Source organism: Salarias fasciatus, chromosome 19 (genome assembly GCF_902148845.1).
Source record: "Salarias fasciatus chromosome 19, fSalaFa1.1, whole genome shotgun sequence".
Taxonomy (NCBI): domain Eukaryota; kingdom Metazoa; phylum Chordata; class Actinopteri; order Blenniiformes; family Blenniidae; genus Salarias; species Salarias fasciatus.
Window position 1 is genome coordinate 6130025 of NC_043763.1, and position 20864 is coordinate 6150888.

At 43.7% G+C, this 20864-nt stretch overlaps 1 protein-coding gene across 4 annotated transcripts in view; it reads right to left on the minus strand.

The window, feature by feature from the left end:
* LOC115406984 (pleckstrin homology domain-containing family G member 3-like) overlaps positions 1-20864 on the minus strand; it is a 35214-nt gene that overhangs the window by 3035 nt on the left and 11315 nt on the right. The window contains exons 1-16 of one of the 4 annotated variants that reach the window (XM_030117292.1): positions 20095-20293; positions 11943-12478; positions 8698-8798; positions 7102-7171; positions 6959-7005; positions 6733-6883; positions 5692-5823; positions 5249-5431; positions 5047-5139; positions 3559-3645; positions 3428-3458; positions 3124-3225; positions 3002-3034; positions 2150-2160; positions 1477-1821; positions 573-689 (exon numbers count right to left, since the gene is read on the minus strand). In XM_030117292.1, the coding sequence (XP_029973152.1) occupies positions 573-689; positions 1477-1821; positions 2150-2160; positions 3002-3034; positions 3124-3225; positions 3428-3458; positions 3559-3645; positions 5047-5139; positions 5249-5431; positions 5692-5823; positions 6733-6883; positions 6959-7005; positions 7102-7171; positions 8698-8798; positions 11943-12260 (1821 nt within the window). In that variant the 5' untranslated portion in view covers positions 12261-12478; positions 20095-20293. Of the gene's footprint in view, positions 1-572; positions 690-1476; positions 1822-2149; positions 2161-3001; positions 3035-3123; positions 3226-3427; positions 3459-3558; positions 3646-5046; positions 5140-5248; positions 5432-5691; positions 5824-6732; positions 6884-6958; positions 7006-7101; positions 7172-8697; positions 8799-11942; positions 12479-20094; positions 20294-20864 lie in introns of those variants that run through there. The other 3 variants (XM_030117291.1, XM_030117290.1, XM_030117293.1) reach the window with 3 other exon arrangements.

A 20864-nucleotide genomic window follows, 5' to 3' on the forward strand; every position in this document is an offset into this window, starting at 1 on the left:
CTGCAAAGACAGCGTGGAGCAATTTCTGTCACTGCTTGTCGAGTTCATGTGTGAATCTGCGGCTGCCGGAGTTCACACTACAGTCTGCCATCGATCTAAATTCGTTTCCAGGTGTTGTTGGCTGCAGTGGAGAGAGTGTAATTTAAAAAAAAAAAAGTGCAGCTCCAGGCTGTCCCATGAAGATAAGATTCAGGGAGGAAAAAAAAAAAAAAAAAGCTGTGTCACAAAGTTACAGCTTATGAGGATTGTTGTAAGAAGTGCAGCCGGCCTCTGAATCAAACGTGCGTCTTCGCAGTGGGAGTGCTGACCGCCAGACAACGCGATGTGAGCCGTGTTTTAATTTCTAGCCGGTTGGGAAGTGCAGCTCCAGGCAGTGTTCGGACAGGCATCACGGAGATGCTGTGTTCACGGCAAAGGCCGTCCATTTAAACCTGCCTGCGTGTCTATTGTGGTATAAATCAGCTTCGCTTCTCGAGAAGATATTGTCTGAGCAACAAATGTAAGAATGAGTGAAGATATTGATTTCATTGTCAGAGGGTTGTATGAACACTTCATGATGTGTAATTTATTACCTGAATGCCGAGGGACTCTTTCACAGCTCCGTCCTCAGGTTTTTCCTCCTGCCTGCAGGTTTCCACTTCTTCTCTCGGAGAAATTTCCACTTCAGCACCATCTTTAATGTGATCATCCTAAAAAGGACAAAACAGAGCATTCAACTAAATGTTTTCTACTCCAGTTAATCCCTGCGATCACACTGTGACTAAGTAAATGGCAGAAGCGTTCTGCACAGCGGGGAAACATTGCTTTATCAACATGTGGATTCACATCGTAGCTGAAAAATTGACAAACCAATGTATTCTCCTCGAAATCTAGTCATTTATATCCTGAAACAATGCTGCGATTTAATAAAAAGCAACAATTTATCTTTCAAATTCTGAAAACTCAAGACGATAATTTAATTAGGGAGACAGATTATCAAAGAGCAAAGCCCTTATTATTATAATTATAGTTTAATTGCATGGCTACATTAACCTTTGGAGTCAAACATTTAGTGAAGAGCATTAATATGCCGGTTCGGATGCAGACGCAGGCACGATTTTAACAGCACAAGCTCAAGAAAAACACACACTCATGAGACACAGCACACTGTTCAAACACAGACAAAGGGGGCATTTAAAGACCACAGAACAGTGCGTGCACAGCGTGATGACCGCATGCAGAGACATGCACCTGGTAGGATTTTAACGTTTCCTATTAACAGTTTTAGAGTTCTAAATTTGATTCCGATCAGAAGTCCATGCATGGTGATCAGAGAGGACAGGGCAGAAGGAAGCAGGAGTTAGAGCTGTTCATGAGGGGAAGAAGAAACCGGTAATAGGAGTCGAAGGGGGGAAAAAAAAAAACTGTGGCAGAGTGTGGATAAACCCGGAGAATGGAGCAGGGAAAAGGAAACCCGTGGGTGGCAGAAACCCTCACCGTTGTGAAGTGAGTGGAAAGCAAAGCCCTCGCTCTATAGTGCCAGCAGGAGATGGCTGCCAGCACTGAGCTGGCAAAGTCGGCTACCTGGTCGTCTCCCATCAGTATATCTTGATTGTAACTCTCCTCCTCCTCCTCCTCCTTCTCTGCCTTCTCCTGCTCCAGCCCCCCCCGACCGGGTGAAGAGCCCAGTTTGGGGTCACTGCCAGCGGGACTCAGCGGCTCCAGAGGATCCAGATCCTCCTCAGCCCGGGGCTGGCCGAGGCTGGAGGTCAGCGTACTGACGCCAGCGGCCGGCTGGAGGGGGCACCTGTCCCCCGGCAGTGCACCCTCACTGTCTGCATGCTGTAGCGTGAAGTCATAGACATGTGGTTTGTTACTGCAACGCCGGTGCTAGAGCCGTGTCGTGATCGCAAAGCTGTAAATGGAATGAAATCATCACGGGGCAGCTTGAGCTTGGGGTGAAATATGGTTTTCTGCAATCCGTCAAAGTCGAAATATGTTCGGTGGAGATTAGGTTTGGATTTTCTCATTTTTATTTTTTTTTTTTTTTTAACTCGAATACAAAGTTTGAAGTGCTGAGTCAAAATTGTACAACACACCATACTTCACCACAGCCCAATCTGCTACATAAACTGCTGTCTAAGAACATGGATGGATTTCAGATGCTTACCTTTAAAACAGCTGCACCCACCAGACACATAAACAGAGAGGAGAGATGAATGAGAACATCAATAAGAATGGAAAAAAAAAACACAGCCTGCTCAGGTCAAATATTCTGCGAGAAAATGAGACAACATGCATCTTGTACAATTATGGTCGGGACCCAGTCTGTGCCCTCGCAGACAGGGGCCGAGGGAGGGAGTAGTTAGTCTGGCACAGACTTGAGGGAGGCCCCGTGATTCGATAAATACCAATAAGAAGCATCTTTTGCGCTGTGGCTCGAGCCGGACTTGATGCGATTAGCCCGGATGTGATGACCCACTCCCTCACCCAGATGAGATGGGTGACATGAAAATTGCTTCTTCATTACATTGGTTCAAAAATTGATCTGGACTGGGAGCGAAGGAGAACAGGAGACAAGATCCTGAGGTTTCTCTCATTGGCGACGGCCAATTAGAATCAATGGAAGCAGGACGACACGCACGTACACACACATCCCTGAGAGCAGGGCTGAAATTTGACTATTGAAAAGAGCGCGTGTCTGACAAAGCCTTCGGCCACTGTGGCATATAATTAACTCCATTCAGAGGGGGAGGGAGTGTTTGAGTGTGTGTGTGTGTTTTGATCTGTTTTCCAGGTGTCTTTGAAAAGGGAACAAAGCAGAACTGCAATGGAGAAAAGAACTGCTCTTATACAATGGACATGAAATAACCTTGGTATGGAGTCGCGAGGCAGATCGACCCCTGGATAATAACCAGAGTGTGGATCTCACAGGGCTGGTAATAAATCTGCTCCTTTGTGTGTTCAAAACAAACTGAATATTAAGAGATAGGGAAAGAAAAAACTCCAACAATGCACTCACCTTTTGTATTCCTTGTGATTTGTTTTTCTGGCTCTAAAAAGAAAAATCAAAAGCTGGTCAGCGCTCTTGAGGATTTAATCTTTCATACGGGGTGCGCTGTCGATGAAGGGGGTGAATTTCACCTGATCGTCTCCTCCCATTTCGTCCTTTCTGCTGGAAATCGTCAGCGTGGCAGGACTCGGTTTTCTTCAGCCTCTCGGGACTGTACTGATACTTCCCTGAATCTGGGCGGCAGAGGGACGAATCATTGCAGGACAGAAAACTCTGTTCCCCACAGATATGAACGATATAATAAGGGCGCTCGCTCCTATGAACAATAAGCATCTTCTCTCGTTTTCCATTAACAATTATCTACCCTTTTTTCATTAGGGATCATGGTTGCTGAGGCAACCGGTAAACTACAATCACTGTATTTGTGATACTCACAGTTTGAATTATCCAGGATGGCTTCTTTTGCCTTTCAAAAGAAAAAAAAAACAGCATGTTTTAATAGGGAGCATTACAGAGGAATAATAGAGAGAAGGAGATCCTGTGAGGGGGACGGTGTTTTTCGTTACCCTCTGTGGGAGGATGGTGTTGTGATTCTCCAGGATGAGCCTCTTGATGTGATGAGCCCACAGACGCTTCTCCTCCACAGACCTGGCCTGGAACAACAAGTACTTCTCATGAATAAAGATACAGCTGAGCAGACACACGCGTCCATACAGAGCAGTCGTATTACTCAGGTGTGCCACAGTGTAACAGAAACAAAACAAAAAAAAAAAGTTTGGTCAACACAGTCTGTGAATAAATGAGCTGGAAGGGCAGAAGTCTTTGTTTCTACAAGACACGGTGATGTTCTGGTCTTCTTTTACTGGCTGCCAGAAATTAAGCATCACTTGCCTGAGACCATGCCAAGACAAAAGGTGGGGAATGTCATACAAACGTACTTCACAGGATATTGGAGCTTATATTTATCACCTCCCTCCAGAAGGCCTGAATATCCGGGCAAAGCTACAAGATAAATCTTTGATCCCTCCACGGGCCCGGTTTTAGGGTTGATAACAAAGTGGATCAAGGTTTTCAGAGAAAAGTATTTGTAGTTCCTGGAGTTGGTGGTGGATCGCAGAGTCTTCAAGATGCTCAGACACGTGTTTCAGTGCTCCACTACCTGAACTTCTCCTCATTTTGTTCCACACAGTACTTACACCCTGTTTCCACTGAGGAGACTATATTATGCTTTTTGAACATGTCACTGTATTTTGCATCATTAAAATTGGCTTTATGTTGAGACTGAAGTTATGTCAGTTTGATTTATTTTTATATTACAGTGACTCACTGCATCTAATGCACAAAAGTGACATTATTCAAACCCTGAATACCACTACATCAATTCAAATAATATCAGCATTAAAGGTGACACCACTCCTTAAAAAACAGCACGGCTCTTTTGCTCTTTCTGCAAGCTGTTTGTTCTTCTCTGAATATGAATTAAAAGGTGTTGGTACTCTTTGTCCTGCTGTAGTAACACACAGACATAAATCAGAGGGTGGCGTGTGGCCTTGAGGTGCCGATTGTCCCCGGTCAGTGTCAACAGAGCGCCGTCTCACTTCTTGAATATTTCCTCTGCGTTCAGCGCCGGCGTGATACGCAGTCGCATTGTTCTCTCTGCTGTTGGAGTATTACGAACAGTACAGGAGGGCATGTGTGGAGAGAAGGCTGGATGTGTCTGTAAACAAGCGTTTCTTTCCTTCTGAAGCTCTGTGTGTGTGTGTGTGTGTGTGTGTGTCAGCCTACTCGGCTCAGTTTTTATTTTCTATACTCAGATACAGTTTAGAGACGTGACTCATCCTTTCACACCACTGGAAGACTTTTATTTGGAGTATTGCTTTCTTTATTTAGAACATTCCTCATGTGAGATAAAGTGCCGCTTTAATGGACCGTGTTGCTCATGTGGGAGAACACAAAGAGAATTAGAGCTTCAGGACCGGGTTGATCTGAGGGTTCTGCGTTTGCTGTGTTTTGCGAGAGGTCAGCAGATCCTCGGGCGGCCGCGCTGCTTTTACCTGCACTGTATGGGGCTGCTTGGGATGCTTGAAATGGATCACACTGAAGAGCAGGGGATCCTTGGCGCTGTCAAGTAGCATGAGGGTGGAGCACTGCAACCACAAGAAGACATTCACAGGACGGCTTCAGCAAATGTTTCACCATTAAAAAAAAAAAGGTTGTTTTCCCTTAGATCAGGTGAAGAGAAATGAAAAAGTGTACCGAGATGTGGATTTTGTAGACGTAGTGTTCCCCTCTCTTCTTGGTAATGAGGAGCATCCTTTCGAAGAGGAAGAGCGTGCGGGTGTTCTTGGCCCTCAGCACATGAAAGGTTCCCTCCAGCACCAGCTCTCCATAGGTGGTCAGGTCAGGACCCTTCCAGTTGATCAGAAGAGACTGGATCTCCTGCAGACAGACATGAAAGCATATTTACCTTTACACACAAACCTGTACAGACAGACTGCAGGTCAGAAATGATAGAATAATGTCAGCTGTGATTGGAAATCCTGATACAACACCTGGACAAAGGAAAGCTGTGCTGCTTCATTATTTGTTCTGTAAAAATCATTGAAACCAAAACATTCATGGACGCACGTCTGTCAGTTGTCCCTGGACTGAGAATGGAATGTACCTCATGTGAGCCCTGCGCGGCGTTTCCATCTGACCTGAACTCTCACGGCGTGCTCGTGCTTCCTCTTCATGTCGTTGATGTACCAGGCCACGCCCGTCATGGTGTCGATGGCGTCCTGAACGACCTCGTAGCCCTCCTCGTCTGGGTCAAAGTGCTTCGCGATTTCCTTTGAAAGACACCAGGGATCGGTGTGAATTTTCATGAGGTTGTAATAACTTCCCGTCCGCTGTTTAAAACTAGAGGCTGGTGTGGATCTAAACGACAGGAGGGTTCATATTCCCAGAATTCCTTATTCATTATCATCATTCTAGAATGAATCAATCCTGAGTGAGTGGACTTTAAAAATAATCTTGGTTGAATAAAATATAAATGCAATGATTGCAATAATTTAACTGTTTTTTTTGTTTTGTTTTTTGTTTTTAAACCAGGCTAAAGAGAATCATTAGAAACACAAGTAATGTGGTGGAGATGGATTCTGTACAGGAGGTCTTCGAGAGGCCGATACCAACCTTTAGCTCGTCTTTATAAACAGTTTTTTTTTCTATCAATCTTTTTGCATTTTCTATACACTGTACTGATTTCCTCATGTATATCCTACACTTAGACACTATATTTACAATATATTTTCAATCTAATATACTATAAATTAAATTTCCATTCTTCATGAAGTGACACTGCTAAGCATTCCCCCCTGGGAATAATAAAGCCTTCCATTATTTTCTATTCCATGATTATCTTTGAATGTGAAATTCATTACTGGGAGTTCGGCACATAATCAAAGAAGGAAATGTGAGTGGCCTGAGAAGCAGTTGCATTGATTACACTTTCATGCACTGAAGGCGACAGTTATGCTTTATTAGACAGTAGGACAGCTTTGAACAGCTTTAGACGCAAAGATGGTTGAGAATGATTGTACCTCCCCCCCATGATAAAAATGTAGCCCAGAAGAGGGAACATTCTTCTCATCCCACCCAAAAAAAACACTTGTTTCCCACACAGGCATTATGAATTCAATTATTTAGTTTTAAAATCCCAGAATTAAAAGTTCGGTAAACAGAATCCCTCAGAACATTACCTGCAGGAGCAAGTGGTATTTGAGGATCCTCTGAACTGGCTTCAGCAGGTAGGAGCCCAAAGGGAGTGAGCGCTTCAGAGCGGCCTGCCGATCCCTGAAGAACTTGGCTAAAGTTTTACTCCTCATGCAGTCGGTCAGAGCTGCCACCGAGCTGAAAGGGACAACATCCATCAGCACCGAGAAGAGGCCTCTTTAAAATAAACAGAAAGAGCCTGAAGCAACTTACTTGGGATAGTTGGTACAATACTGGGTGTAGATTTCAAAGTATTCACTCTGGGGAGGAGCGACAGATCAGACTTCACTACAGTGTTCTTCTTTGAAGAATCAATACTGCATGAGATCAGTGTGTGGGAGACGGTTCTGACTGACCTTATTTACAAAGCACTGAGCGATGGCCACGGGGTCGTTCCTGCACATGTCCAGAGACTGCAGCAGTTCACTGAAACACACGGCAGCAGGAGTAAACTCAGACTGGAATGATAAAACACTGATTACAAACAAATGGAGGAGGAAACAGCAAGAGGCGACCATCGATAAATCAACAGCATCGCCAATATGATGCAGACTTCTCTCTTAGCCTGGAGAGACGTTTGATCTTTACAATGAAACACGCCAGAAGAGGGCGCCACACACTGATCAATATCTTTGCACTGAGACTGAAACAATAAATGTGGTTTGCAGCCCTCCAAAGTGCTTCAAGAGCTTTACAGTTGCATTTTTGCTCTTTTCATTGAGTTCTTATCAGAGTAAAACCTGCGTGACAGAAGGGGGACAACTGAATGATGGATTTCTGTGGAAAAATACATCGATGAAGAACAGTTTTCATGAAAGGGACTCTGCAAAACGAGTGTTTATTTAACATAAAGGACAACACACTGCACTGTAAAACATATATTTATATAAAAAAAATGGGCAGGTTTGACTGAAACCAACCATGATAAAATGTGTCGGCACATTTAAGCCACAGCGAGAACAACAGCAGAGTTAAGATTTATTATGGACACAGTGTGAGCATTTATTTATACAGCATGACTGCATGCATTCGAAATAATATTCACAGCTGAAAGCAGGTCAAGCGCTGCAAAGAAATACAGAATACAGGATAAAAGATAAGTTATTTATGAAGTTTCTGTTAAATATAAACACAAACATCAGAGAAATCCTGGCTAATGAGTGAATTACAGTGCTGAACAGATTAGACTGTACAGAAACAGTTGACTCATGCATTTCTTTGGGGTGAATTTCTGTTGCAGCACAAATCTGTTTTTCTCTGGGAAGCTTCCAGCACTGTTGTAATACTCTGAGAAATGTGGCACCTGCTCATGAAGCAGGGATTTCTCTACCTAGAAAACACTACAGTAGGAGACAGCATCGCCTGTTTTGTTGTGAAAACACGGTGCTCACAACTTCCTGCAGTCCTGTGAGAAAAGAGCGGCATTGCAAGGTCCTTTAAATCTAAACGTGTGAACAGCTTCATGTTCAGCACACCTGGGTATGAACAGTAGCTCTCCTCAGCCTTGGCATTACCAGGGAGGCTCCTCAATATGAGAACCAAGAGGAATGTTAATGTGTATTTTGGCAGGTCGTCTGGTCACCAATGAGAAAACGAAGCGCAGAGCCAGCTGCAGCCACAACTTCCTGCAGTTCTCACAAGATTTCCTCAAAGCACCTTCACCGTGGGGCGTCACGTTTCTTCCCCGCATCTGCTTTCGCTCGCTGAGAGGGGGGGGGCGAGATAAAAGCGGTCAAGCGTCATCCATTCTTAACCGCTCCGATAAGCTCTATCATCCCAGCAGCGGCGTATCATTTTACACACGCATTAAAGCTAACAAAAACATTCCTCACCCAGAGGGATTGTAGCGGGAAGTAATTACACCAGTGACCGATCACAGCCCGCTTCAGCTGTGAAGTGTATTTAAACACACACGAGGCTATTTTATTCTTATAATAGGTGAGGCGCCTTACCTGTTGAACTCATAGATGTCCTCTATGTTTCCAAAAAGAGCGCACACTTGCTCCGGACGTATGGGGAGGTTGCTCATATCGATGATGTGCGCCAAATAGTCCTGGAGGAAAAAAAGAAAACAGTAAATCTATTTAATGAAGCGTCATGTAAACATGTCCAAATTCCTCCCAGCAGAGGGAGTATTCACACACACACACACAGTCAGCTCTTTTCCTGGTATATACCATTCATATCTGTGCAGACTAGTTTTTACATTATACCTGCAACCGTAGCTTAAACATTAGAAAACAAGTGCAGTATCACAAATGTAAAGAGATCCATCATTAATTCTCCAGTGACTGATGAGAGGCTTCAAAGGTCCTTTTAAGGTTGTGGTTCTCAGACTGGGAAAGAAGCTCTGCAGTAACCAGACCACCGACATCAGTGAAGTCTGTTTCCCTTCCAGAACCCAACTCCCTCCGGACCTCAGGAGCTTTCAAAAAGAAGATAAAAAACAAAAAAGCCACCGACATCTGGATCTGCCCCCTCTCTCTCTTGGTCAATCACACACTCATGTGGCAAACAAACAACTCCAAACAAGTGCCAAGTTAACGGGGAGCAAACACGCACACACGCGGCGAATAAACAGAGAGCAGCCCGGTAAACAACAGGCATGATGGCCGGCCTGCCAGATGATGTGGTGCAAATAGACACACAGTTAACAGGTCTGCCGGACAGCCCACGTTAGGAGAGGACAGAATGAGCCGCAGCACGCTGCACGCAGGATTCCTGCAGAGCCGGAGCAGCGCTGGCATGCAGGCGGCCGGGCGTCTCTCAGTCTCCTGTAGAGAAACTCCCTGCTGGAGCTACACTGTATACATGTGACCTTTAGCGCACTGTTGCTTTACAGCTTATAGCCTGACAAGTGGATTTTATGACAGATGAGAGTGGAATTGTTTAAAAATTGCCTCCATTCACTGGCTGGGCCTTATTCTTATATGTATACATTTCAAATTAATAATTTTTTGCTATAATATCTGGTATAACCTGGTTCAACCCCCTTGAAAACAAGATGAGAAATTCCAGAAAATAACCTTTTTGATCAAAAACTTTGATTAATTGGTGAGATGCACGCTTTCTGAAAACAGTAAGCGCCAGCAACATCCTTGTTTGAACAATGCTGGGCTTGGGTGTGTGAAATGAGGTCTTGGGGGTGTATTCAGGCACGTGAGACCGGCTGCAGTCAAACAGCTGTTCCCCAATCTTTATCCCATGGACAGACAGTCGGGGCGGAGGAGCCTCACAGCTGCTCATAAATTCACCGCCGTTATCAAACAGGAAGTTTTGAATTCATTTGTTACAGAAACTCACAGCGGCTTCACACGTCTGCGTCGGATCAGAAGCGTCGTGTGAAATCAAAACAAGCAGCGTGGAACCGAAATGGCCGAAAGATAGAGGATCCATCTGGACTCCGCTGCGTTCCCACACTGCAGATCATGGAAAGCCAATTGCTTTCTTTTCGTCTGTGGGTTTTTCTTTTTGGTTCAAAGATGGAGGTGTTTGTGTTGGCCGGGAGGTCCTGAAATAGTGGCTGGATCTTGCAGCAGGGCCCGGTTTCGGGAGTAAGTTACTCCTTCAGCTCCAGCAGAAGCGGCGCTCCTCCTCCTCCTCCTCCTCCAGCCCAGTCTGAGGCGAGGTGAGGAGCAGAGCGACTGGCTTTACTGCCAGCCGCTCGCCAAAATGCCGCATGTGTTAAAGCCATTAACAGTCGGCAGAGTACTCCCGTTTCTCTGAAACAACAACGGACGTGAGGAGGCTTCTCTGTCTGGAAGCTGTTTCCAGTCTAAAATATAAAAGGTGGAAAAAGTGGTGTGTGTTCAGAGCAGGGATGTCAAAGCTCATTTGAGTCCAGGGGTCCGCATACAGCTTGAGCTGATCTACTGTGGGCCACAGCAATAAAATACTGCCATGAGTAGCATTTAAATGGAGGGCTTTGGACAACTCCACACGTTTCCCTTTGTTTTAGTATGAATATACTATGACATTTTTTCCCCCTTTATTTTAATACAGTTTTTTTTTTTTACAAAATCTTAATGAATTAAAAAAAAAACTAAGTATGAATTCAACTTTGTGGTATTTCTTTTTTAACAATTATTTTCTTTTTGAAAAATGCAGTAAAATATCCCTGAAGTACTTTTTTTCCCCATTTTTTCTAACTTATGCTTTGATACTAATGCAACTTTATCACATGACGACTCGTTTTCACTGCTGCATTCAATGACTTGGGTCTCTGTGTTGGGATATGTTCCACTCTTACTAAAGCAATCCCTAGGTAGATAGGTTAGTTATCAGTTATGCTTCATGGAAAATCTCCAGTGAATTTGTGATTTTTATAACGTACCATGTCTGTCTGCGCTGGATTGGACCGTATGCACATGTCTGATTATTTTTCCATCTTTAACTATTTCAACCTTTATCTATTTTGGCACAACTCGCAGGATTTTTGCATGCACTTTGAATAATCATGATACTTATAAAATAAAAAGAACTACAAGAAAGAAGAGAAGTGGGGCTTTGTGTCCATATGAGTCACTGTGGTCCGCGGTACGACCGCCCATTTTGCCACTGTGTAACACGCACAATCAGCAACACAGTAATACTTAGGTACATAGAGACGCTGAAGGCTGAAGCTGTCATTGAAAACAGTGCAGAAGTTCTTACTGTTTGCACATTTTTGTGCAAGTCTGAAGCCATAAAATCAGAATAAATCCCAACGGCACAAAAGGATTAACTAAGATTACAGAAGCAAAGATTCATCAATAACCCTGTTTGACGACAGATATGAGCACAGTTCAGAATCCGGCCCAGTTTTCGCGACACTGTAAGAATGAATCAGGGTTAAACAAAACATCAGTCGGGTATTAAACTGGTGAACAACTCAATGAACCAGAAATATAGAAATCACCGAATGCCAGCCTTATGCTTTAGTCAGACGCTGAATGGTTCAGACAGTGACTAAAATAGCTCGGATACTGGTGAAGAATGAAGAAAAATCCACATCTACAAGTAGCCACAAACAGCTGCTTAAAATACAGTAGACATTATTTGCTCTCAACAGCCATTCAGTCAAACTCCCTTCTGATCCAGATTCAGTAAATCGGCTCTAAAGAGTTCTGCAGACGTTGAGTTATGGCTGCGTGTTAATCCAACTCAAACATGCTTCACACACACAGAATACGGCTGATTTATATGCTGATCCGCTCACCTCCACGATGCTGCGCAGGTCCTTCACATACATGCGCTCCGTCTCGATGATCTCCATGACAACGCGGTCCACGTAGGTCAGCTTGGGGTTCGGCGCCATGGCGTCGGTGACGACGGGCGCGCCGGGAACATGAGGTATTTGAGCGCTGGCCTTCCTGTTGGTGGTGGCGTTGTTGTTCCACTGCTTCACCTTGGGCTCCAGCCTGTGGAGCCAGCGGCCCCTGGACCCGGTGAGGGTGGAGCTCTGCCCCGCCGCCGGAAGCGGTATGGGGCCGTCCGCCGGGACCAGCTCCAGGTCGATGTCCTCCTCGCTCTGCATGGGCGGCGTGGCGGAGGAAGGAAGCGCCGCCGTGCTCCCGAAGAGGCTGCGGCTGTCGCGGGACGAGCCGGAGGACAGGGTGGACACCAGGCTCACAGGACGCTCGCCCTCGCCGTCCGGTGGCTCCACGCACACGTGGCTGTCGCAGTCCGGGTCCAGATCCAGGCTGCCCTGGACATGGTCACCGGCGGAGAGGGGCGAGGATAACTGAGGAGACTCTAGAGGTGAGAGAAGGGGGAAAAAAGGAGAGTTTGAACCTTTAAAAATCTAAAAGATGCTTTGCAAACTAATGAAGGCTACAAAATAATACACAGCTCTTAACCTGGGTTTAAGGCATGTAAAGGAAACGGGCTAAACAACCTGCTTCACCAACCGAGACATGACAGCTTTGAGTTAAAGTTTAGCTTTTTTTTTTTTTCCTTACAGCAAAAGAACAATTCAGCTCCAGACTCTGAGCTTTTTCTGTGAAGTTTGCATGTTCTGAGTTCTCAGGGTTCGTTCACCCACTCAAAGACATCCTGGTTAGAATAAACTGTGGCTCCAAACCCGCTCCGAGTGACTGTAAGCTGAGACACCGTCTGGCCGTATGGACGTGGAAACTTGCTAAAAGTTTTTACCTGCTTTTTGCCAAGAGTCAGATTGAATTTGTTCCAGCTCACCTTCACCCTAATTTGGATAATAAGGATATATAAGATGAATGAATGGGTGCATTGTTAACAATACTAGACTTTTCTTCTTACAGACATTAATTATGGCGTCTTTTACTGTTGGCACCATTAGAGGGTTTTAGATGACTGCTCCTAGTACAGAGTGCATCCGCTCATTTATCCTGATCATATATGTTTAGATTTTCTTATTAACTTATCTTATCTGTACGACACACTAATAAAGTGTTTGCAGTGTTAACATGAAGATAAATTGCTGCAAATGTATCTACATGTCTGATAAGATGGATAAAAAACTTCACCTTCTCTGCTGCATTGGGACACCATCTACGGGCAACTGCGGTTAAATATTCTATAAATGTCCCAGCGACACTGAACAGACTCAGCAGTGACAGACAGCTCAGACCTCTGTGTTTCTACTCCCAGGCGAGGGCTGGTTTACAGTAAAATTCCTCCCTCAATCATTACTGACACGGCCTAATTGCAACACTGCATATTCTATGGAAAGCGCAGTCATTTCCTCCCCGCTCTCCGGACTACTGAAGGCTGAACCCTTGGAAAAACAGGGAGGCAGAAAAATGATGAGAAGAGAAAAAAAAAGAAGAGAGAGAGAGAGAGAGAGAGGTTTTCAGGGAACAAGGAGCTTTGTTCAAATGCCTTTATGGAGCTCCGTCTGAATTAAAGCGAAAATTGAATCCATATTTGGTTTCATATCCTTCCTGGCCAGATGGAGGGATTTTCCTCACAAATGCTTCCCAAATATATGAAGTCATGGCAGAGTGGGAAGGTAGCACTGAGCCGCCACTGTGCAGAAAGCTCCGTTTCCTTAAATATTCAAGGGGCCAAAGGGGTCAGAGCCATTCTGCAAAGTGAGAGAAGTGGCGCTTTGTGGCGTAATTGGTCTTCAGACCAGTAAATTGAAATCCAAGAGGCAGAAACCGTCATTAAACAAAGCATCAGCTGAAATGTCCCAAGTAGGTGATATTGCCATTTGGGGACGGCGGCCATAATTTGCCACTGATGGCCCACAGATGTAATGTACTGTAATGTAATGTCATGAGCCTGAAATACCCTCAGTTCTACTGTTTCTACTCACGTGTTGACAGTCTTTCAGTATAAATATCTCGTGGATCTTTGGTCAGCGTCCCACAGCTGTAACACAAACCTGATGCAGATATTGGATCAGCCAGTCAGAGGCTGCAGCTACACGGATTCACCTTTAATATGCCTGGCCTTACGAGCCAGAACGTAAAAAGCTTTTATGGTCCTCCTGAGAATAAATCATTCCAAGCCAGCGAAAAACCTTGTATATGAATATAAGATGTGCAGCAAATTGAGGATTTATGAAGTTCATTGTGCAGCAGGATGATGGGAATCCACATGGAAAGTCAAACTGTCTTGGAGTTCATTCATACAAACACACACACACACACTCCCGTCTTGGCTTCACGATACTTTCCATGAGTCAGTACTGAGCTCATGTTGGTACACAACTTGCTCCACGATCCACACCGAGCAGCAAAATTCCCAAGCACGGCCCGACCGGAGAGGCAGAGGAGCTGGCAGGCGGGAGCCGACCGCCAGAGAAAGCTCTGTTTACGCTCCGTGACAAATCACAGGGTTGATGTTGTAAAGGGAGTGTAGCGGTGAGCTATTACACTCGCTGCACCGCTGACAGTCATAGCGAGGCATCTGCTTCCTCTCCCGCTCCCGTCGCTCGGTTTTGAGCTTGGCTCGTGCGGCATGTGAAACTCCCTTCCTCTTTCCGTCTCGCCCTCCCACTTTAATAACGCCGCGATGCTGCAGACTGCAGACGCTTTGGAAATGAGGAAGAGGAACAGCTCAATGTGCACCGAGCTCGACTTCAATGTGAATCCACCACTGCACAGTGTACCAGACCCAGAGGGAAGCAACAAATCACACACTCACTTCACCGTACTTCAGCAGAATTGAGGTTACATTAAAACAAATTGGCGAATCACACCAATGTGATTATTAGCTTTTATTTGTTACTTCATACGATACTGCTCCAACATGTGGTCTCAAGACATGAAAGTGGTCTCTCTATTTTTTTCTTTGGTATTTACACTGACACTAAAAATGATTTACTTTCCCACCTTCCCTTATCCTTTCACCTGTGCGAGTCCTGACACACCTTGGTGTGAATGGTTTCCGGTGCTGGAAGCATCCACGATATTATAACTGATATCAAATATTTTGCAAGACACTCAATTTACTACTTAAATGCAAATTACACCATGTTACACCTACTTTGCTACTGTTGTAGTCATTGTTTAGTAGTGATTTGCATTTTCGTTGCCGTTGTCATGTAAACAGACACTCAAAACACAATGAAAGTTTTCAGTTTTTACTTGAAAACATTGTCGTGTACACTGGACCTTAGCTGTTCTTGGTTACAAATATTCCTAAGTTTTTGCAGCTTTGAATTAAAAAAATAAAAAATCATCATTTACCTGGACTAAAATCTGAACACTAGAAAAGTACGACTATTTTCCCACTTATCCAAAGAGCAGAGGTCACACGCTTCGCTACAGTACCACTCCAGATGGAGACTCAGACAGCAGGGATTATCTGCAGCTGATACCACATACCACATGTTTCAGGGGAAAACATCACTGGTGGGCGAGCGCTGCCGATGTTGAAACAGGCTGCGCACAGGAATGCAAAGGACCTGGTTGTCTGAGATAAGCCGAACGCCTGGTACCGAGCGACGCAGAGCAAAGCGTTTCCAGCCTGAGCCACTCTTTGAACACAGACAACAAGGAAACAGTCAGCGTCCAGTCGGCCTCATGTTCCATCAGTTTTTTGTTTTTTTTTTTTTAAACTACCTAATAATTAGGTATGGTCGTCATGCAGACGGTGTAAAAAGCGGTGTCTGATTTTGTCTGGAGCCACAGCGTCTGTTCAGCATGTGCACATATTTATCACTAATCTCTGAGGGATGCAGAGCCGTGCCCAGAACTGTGTCACCCTCGTGTCAGCTATAAACTATCGGCTGTCAAATTTAGCCTTTCTAAAATATACAAGCAAGACTTCAGTTACAGAAAGAATGATTGGACTGTACTTTACGTTTTTTTTTTTAAACATTATACAGTTGCTTATAGCCAATAAACATGTAAAATGAATTTAAACCTCAAATAATAGGTATAAATAAACAGCAGTGTTACTGATGTCATCTTGAAGACATTTTCCCGTTGGTGTATCTTCCAAAGTTATCCCTGTTCAGGCTTGCGATACCAGTTCAAACCACAAGATGGTGCATTAAGTCATTTAAAGAAGCAGCAGGAGGACTTGTTCACACAGGTTTTACTGGTTTTACCCACCAACAAAAATAGGAAGATTACTATTTAACCACAGGGACATATGTATGAGTGGCTTGTCCGCATAAATAGCCAAATGAATGTTAAATGATCAGTCTTGGGATGTAGACTGAAATTCTGATGTTAGCTAAATTGTGCACAACCAATGCAATGAACTATAAACAGCAAAACTTTGAAAGTCAGTTCTGAAGTGATACGACATGGTAACACTATGTAAAACAATATGAGGCAGAAATTCTATGACGACTGTGCAGAAAGTTTAATGATTGTATCTTCTCGTGCCTGATAAACAAAAGAGGGCACTGCAACTTCAAAATGACATGATAAAATAAAGTGCAGAACAAAGTGGCCATCTAGCGCACTTCTACTGCCAGTTTCTTTGTGCTTCTGCGCTGTTCACAGCATTTGGTCAGTCGTGGGAAAATGAATATGCATACATCTCCTAAAGAACACATCTTGTCATGCAGAAGTGATTTGCCCTGAGCAGCGCAAACCGATCAAAGATAAACACAAGTTTTTGGCTGCTTTCAGGCAATTTCTCACTAAAAACATGACGATATGGGAAAAAAAAAAAGGGTCCTGGAATTCATCCTTTAAAGTTCAAATGCCAGTGGTGTACTGGTGATAACTGCAGGGAAAAGTCTATAAAAAGAAAACTGCCATAAGAGGGGCAGTGAGCACCATGTACGACCTCAAAACATCTGTCAACTGCAAAACCTCGAACTGGCTCAGGAGGGAAAATGGAACATCTGCACAATAGCATGTACTCCTGAGCATGTGTGTTAACTGGTTTCAAAGGTGGCAAGTGTTCTTTAAACGCTTCATAGTCGAGCTGGGAGCAGGTGAAGGTGTTTCAAAGGTGCAAGCATGCAGAATGGGAGGGAAGTTTTATATTGCATCCACACGTTTCAAAACAAGATGAACCCTTTCAAAAATACTAAATCATATCTTAATGACACAGTGGTGGAGAACGTTAAGTGTGTGGACAGTTAAGTATATGTTACTGAAAAAAAAAAAAAAAAAAAAATCCATTTCAGCTGAGCCAGGAATGTGAGTTCACACACACACAGACACACACACACACACAGCCTTCAACCTGAGCTAAGCACAGAGCTCCTAATGGCACGCATCGATTCAGATGTTCACTCGCAGACATGACCATTAAGCGAGGATGGAGGGCGAGTCGGGCTACACTCCAGCGAGCCTGTTAACCTCAATAACTCACAACACTTGTTCAAAGAGGATTTAATGTTAAAGTCACCCGCAAACACAGGGGGTAAGAAAGCGTGGCGGTCTGCTGTCCTCAGCAGTCACGCAGTGGATTTACTGGTAGATATGAACTGTTTCTTTCTTTCTCAAGTTTCTTTTTTGCTTTTGTCAATTTTTCAATATAGCTTTCTGTTTCATGACTAATAAGGTAAACATAAAAAGCGGTATGTACAATAAATATAAAATATATGTAATTTTTCCAGATAAAACTAAGGGAATAAAAAAAAGCATATTTTTAGAGATGCACCTATACTGAAATACACGTCGACTGTTGCTGTGCAAGGTTAAAAGACTGATCACACTTTTTTTCCCCCAACATTTCAAAGCTGCACAGCAGGTTCCCTGTTATTTGCCTGGTTAATATTTTATTTTTTCCTCCCACGTCTATTCAGGTTAAACATACATTCTAATGTATCTTTCTTCATTCATTAACACTGCTGTTTTGCCATTAATAACAATTTGGTGTGTCCTCATGTTATAACAGATGTGATTCTTAATTGCAGTTCTTTACTTTCATAAATGGAACATCAGCTATGTTTTGGGATTTAAAGCAAACCAAAGTTGTTTTATATTTAGTTTTGAAGGTTGAAAATGTGTCCTGCCTCCAGAAAAATCCTACATGGTCGGATTGGGACCGAAGTGGCTCTTTCTATATGAAAAAAAGTCAGACTGCTGCTCCAGAGACTGTGTGGTCCTAACGGATTACTTTAGGTCAGACACTTGTGTGTGAACAAATTACCAAAGTTGTTGCTAAAAGCAAAATGGTTGGAATTCCAGAAAGAAAGAAAAAAACCTCACATACCCCAACCCCTCATTGTAATTCTTTAAATTCCAGTTTCCTGACTGTTAAGCCGAGGTTACCATTTACAGACAAAGGTGTGTTAATGCTACAAGCAGGACCTCCTGGCTCTTTCTTTTGTGTCCCTCCTGAATCCAAATCCCCCCTGGAGTGCCTGCTGTAATGCACTTCCGCCGTGCATGTATCCAACTTACAACAAATTAGAGACTTTGACTGGAAGAATGTATACAGTATATATATGTATATACTGTATGTATATACAAATTTAAGTTTGCAACTGTCTAAATATATGAACATAAACAGAATAAAACAATGCAACACAAAATAGCATTAAAAGCTTAGTCACAGTGGGTCACAGGAGTGCCTTATTTTTCCCAAACAGTTTTATTTTTAAACTTCAAGAAGAAATCATGATAAAAAGAAATAAGCAGAGGAAAAAAATGTATCTTTTTAGTAAAACACATTTTCAGAACTGAGTTAACTGTGAATGAAATATCGACACATTGGATATATAAAATATGAAGACTTAGACCTGAGGTTTTTAAGTGGGAATGCAATACTTTAGTTGCATTTTGAGGTCTGTTGAAACGACGACGGCGAGCCACTAAAAACGCAAATTTTGAAAACAGCTCCAGCATGTGTGTTTGTCTTAGATGGAAAACAACCAACAGCCCCCACTAGTGGCCCGACATGAAAATGTTTTCAGCATTTCTGTCATTTTCACGTAAACGGACATCACTAAAACATTTCTGAAGCGCTGTCATGTAAATAAAGCCGTAAAGAGAATCCAAAAGTGACCAGCACCTTTAATTTGACATATCCGCAGACAGCGTATAGCAACGTCTTGAAATGTGAAAAACGTTTAAAAGTTTTTGACGCTCGGTGATACTCACACTTTGAAAACCTAAATAAACCTAATGTGGAACCATTTCAGCGTGGAGGGAGAGTGACTAACTCCTCAACACGTTCTCTTAAAAAGAGAACAAGTGACTAATGTTTCTTCAGCGAATTTCATAGAAGCCTGCACTTGTTTCCAGTTCAGCCGATCAGACGGTGAACAACGCAGACAGTACATGAACTCGTCTGCCTCTGACGTCACGGTAACACGGACGACACGCCGGACCTAATAAGGTGGTGAGCTGAAACGCTGAAATGAGCGCTGCAGCACCTGGTTATTATAGTTTCTAAAACGAGGACGGCATCCTGCACCGGAGAGACGATCTCTATCTGTCTGAGCTATATGGACAACAAAGCATTCCTTCTTATGAAAAGCCTCCCGTGCTTGCGTAAAACTCATTCCACATTCTTGCCTGATGCAAAATCGTATTTTTAGTGTGTGCTATGTTCTTTGGCAGTAAGCTCCAATATCTCATGTCCAAGCAGCAGAGCATCCTTGCATAATTCAAAGCAGCCGTGACGTGAGCTCTGAGCTACACGCGCCGTTCATGCAAACTATTGACAGTCGAGATAATCATGCAAACTCCACATCTTCTCCTCCTCCGGATTGCATAATACAATTTGTGCCTGATTCGAGAGTGTCAGGGAACTCGCCCAACACAAATAAGCTCAGTAACACTGTCAGGTGAAGACTGCGGGGCAGGTTTCAAACTGCAGCGGGGAAAATATTACAAGTAGAAAACAGGAAAGAGATCATAAAAATCCTCTGCCAGGGTGCAATAAACATATGTTAAAAAAGGTTTTCTGCTCAGAAACAGTGTTTTGCAATCAAATTCCATTTGAGTGTAATTATTCTGGCGTACCTTAAGAGAGGATAGTGACGGGGTTTATCCAAGAAAGCTGAAAGAGCGACAAGCCGACGGTTTCAAAATCACGCTTACTCGTCTCGCTCTCCTCTAAGCCCTCTGACTTCTTCGACCAGACCTGTAATATGATAAACGATGAGTGTGTGTGCCTCAGCTAAAATGAGCTGTAACTCAAAGAGACACACCTGCATGACTGTTTCAGGTAAACCTAACAGCTCCATGTGGTAGTGGGATAGTTCCTCCTCTTCCTCCCCTGTTGTGCCCTTTTGTTTTCTAGTCAAATCGGCAGCAAAGAAACAGGAACAACGCAGAGTAATGTTCTGGTCTGCATGCAAATTTTAATGTTTTTTCTCTAAAGAGCACTTTAGCGGTAGAAACTGGTGGATGTCGTCTCGACTCTCGTCAGTTTAGAGCACACCTGGGAGATTTCTTCCCTGCGTCCAGTCCATCATTAGAGATTAGTTTTTCAATAAAGCGGTGTATATAGGAGAGTCAGGAGTGACGGCACTGTGGGTGAGGAAAGGGGGGGGGGAAGACAAGCCCTTGCCTGTGCGGTTATTGCTCTTCACACAGGCGCTCCTGCTTGATTCACACTGACTCACTTATCAAGTGATGATGAATTTAAACCCGGCGGACAATGAATCACTTCCACAGCCACCTTGTGATATTTGTTCACTGTTCGCACCTGTACAAGCAGGAAAAGACAAAAAGTCACAGATCGGCAATTAAAGTGTGCTTTTTTTCCAGCCTGTTAAGTCACCTGGTGA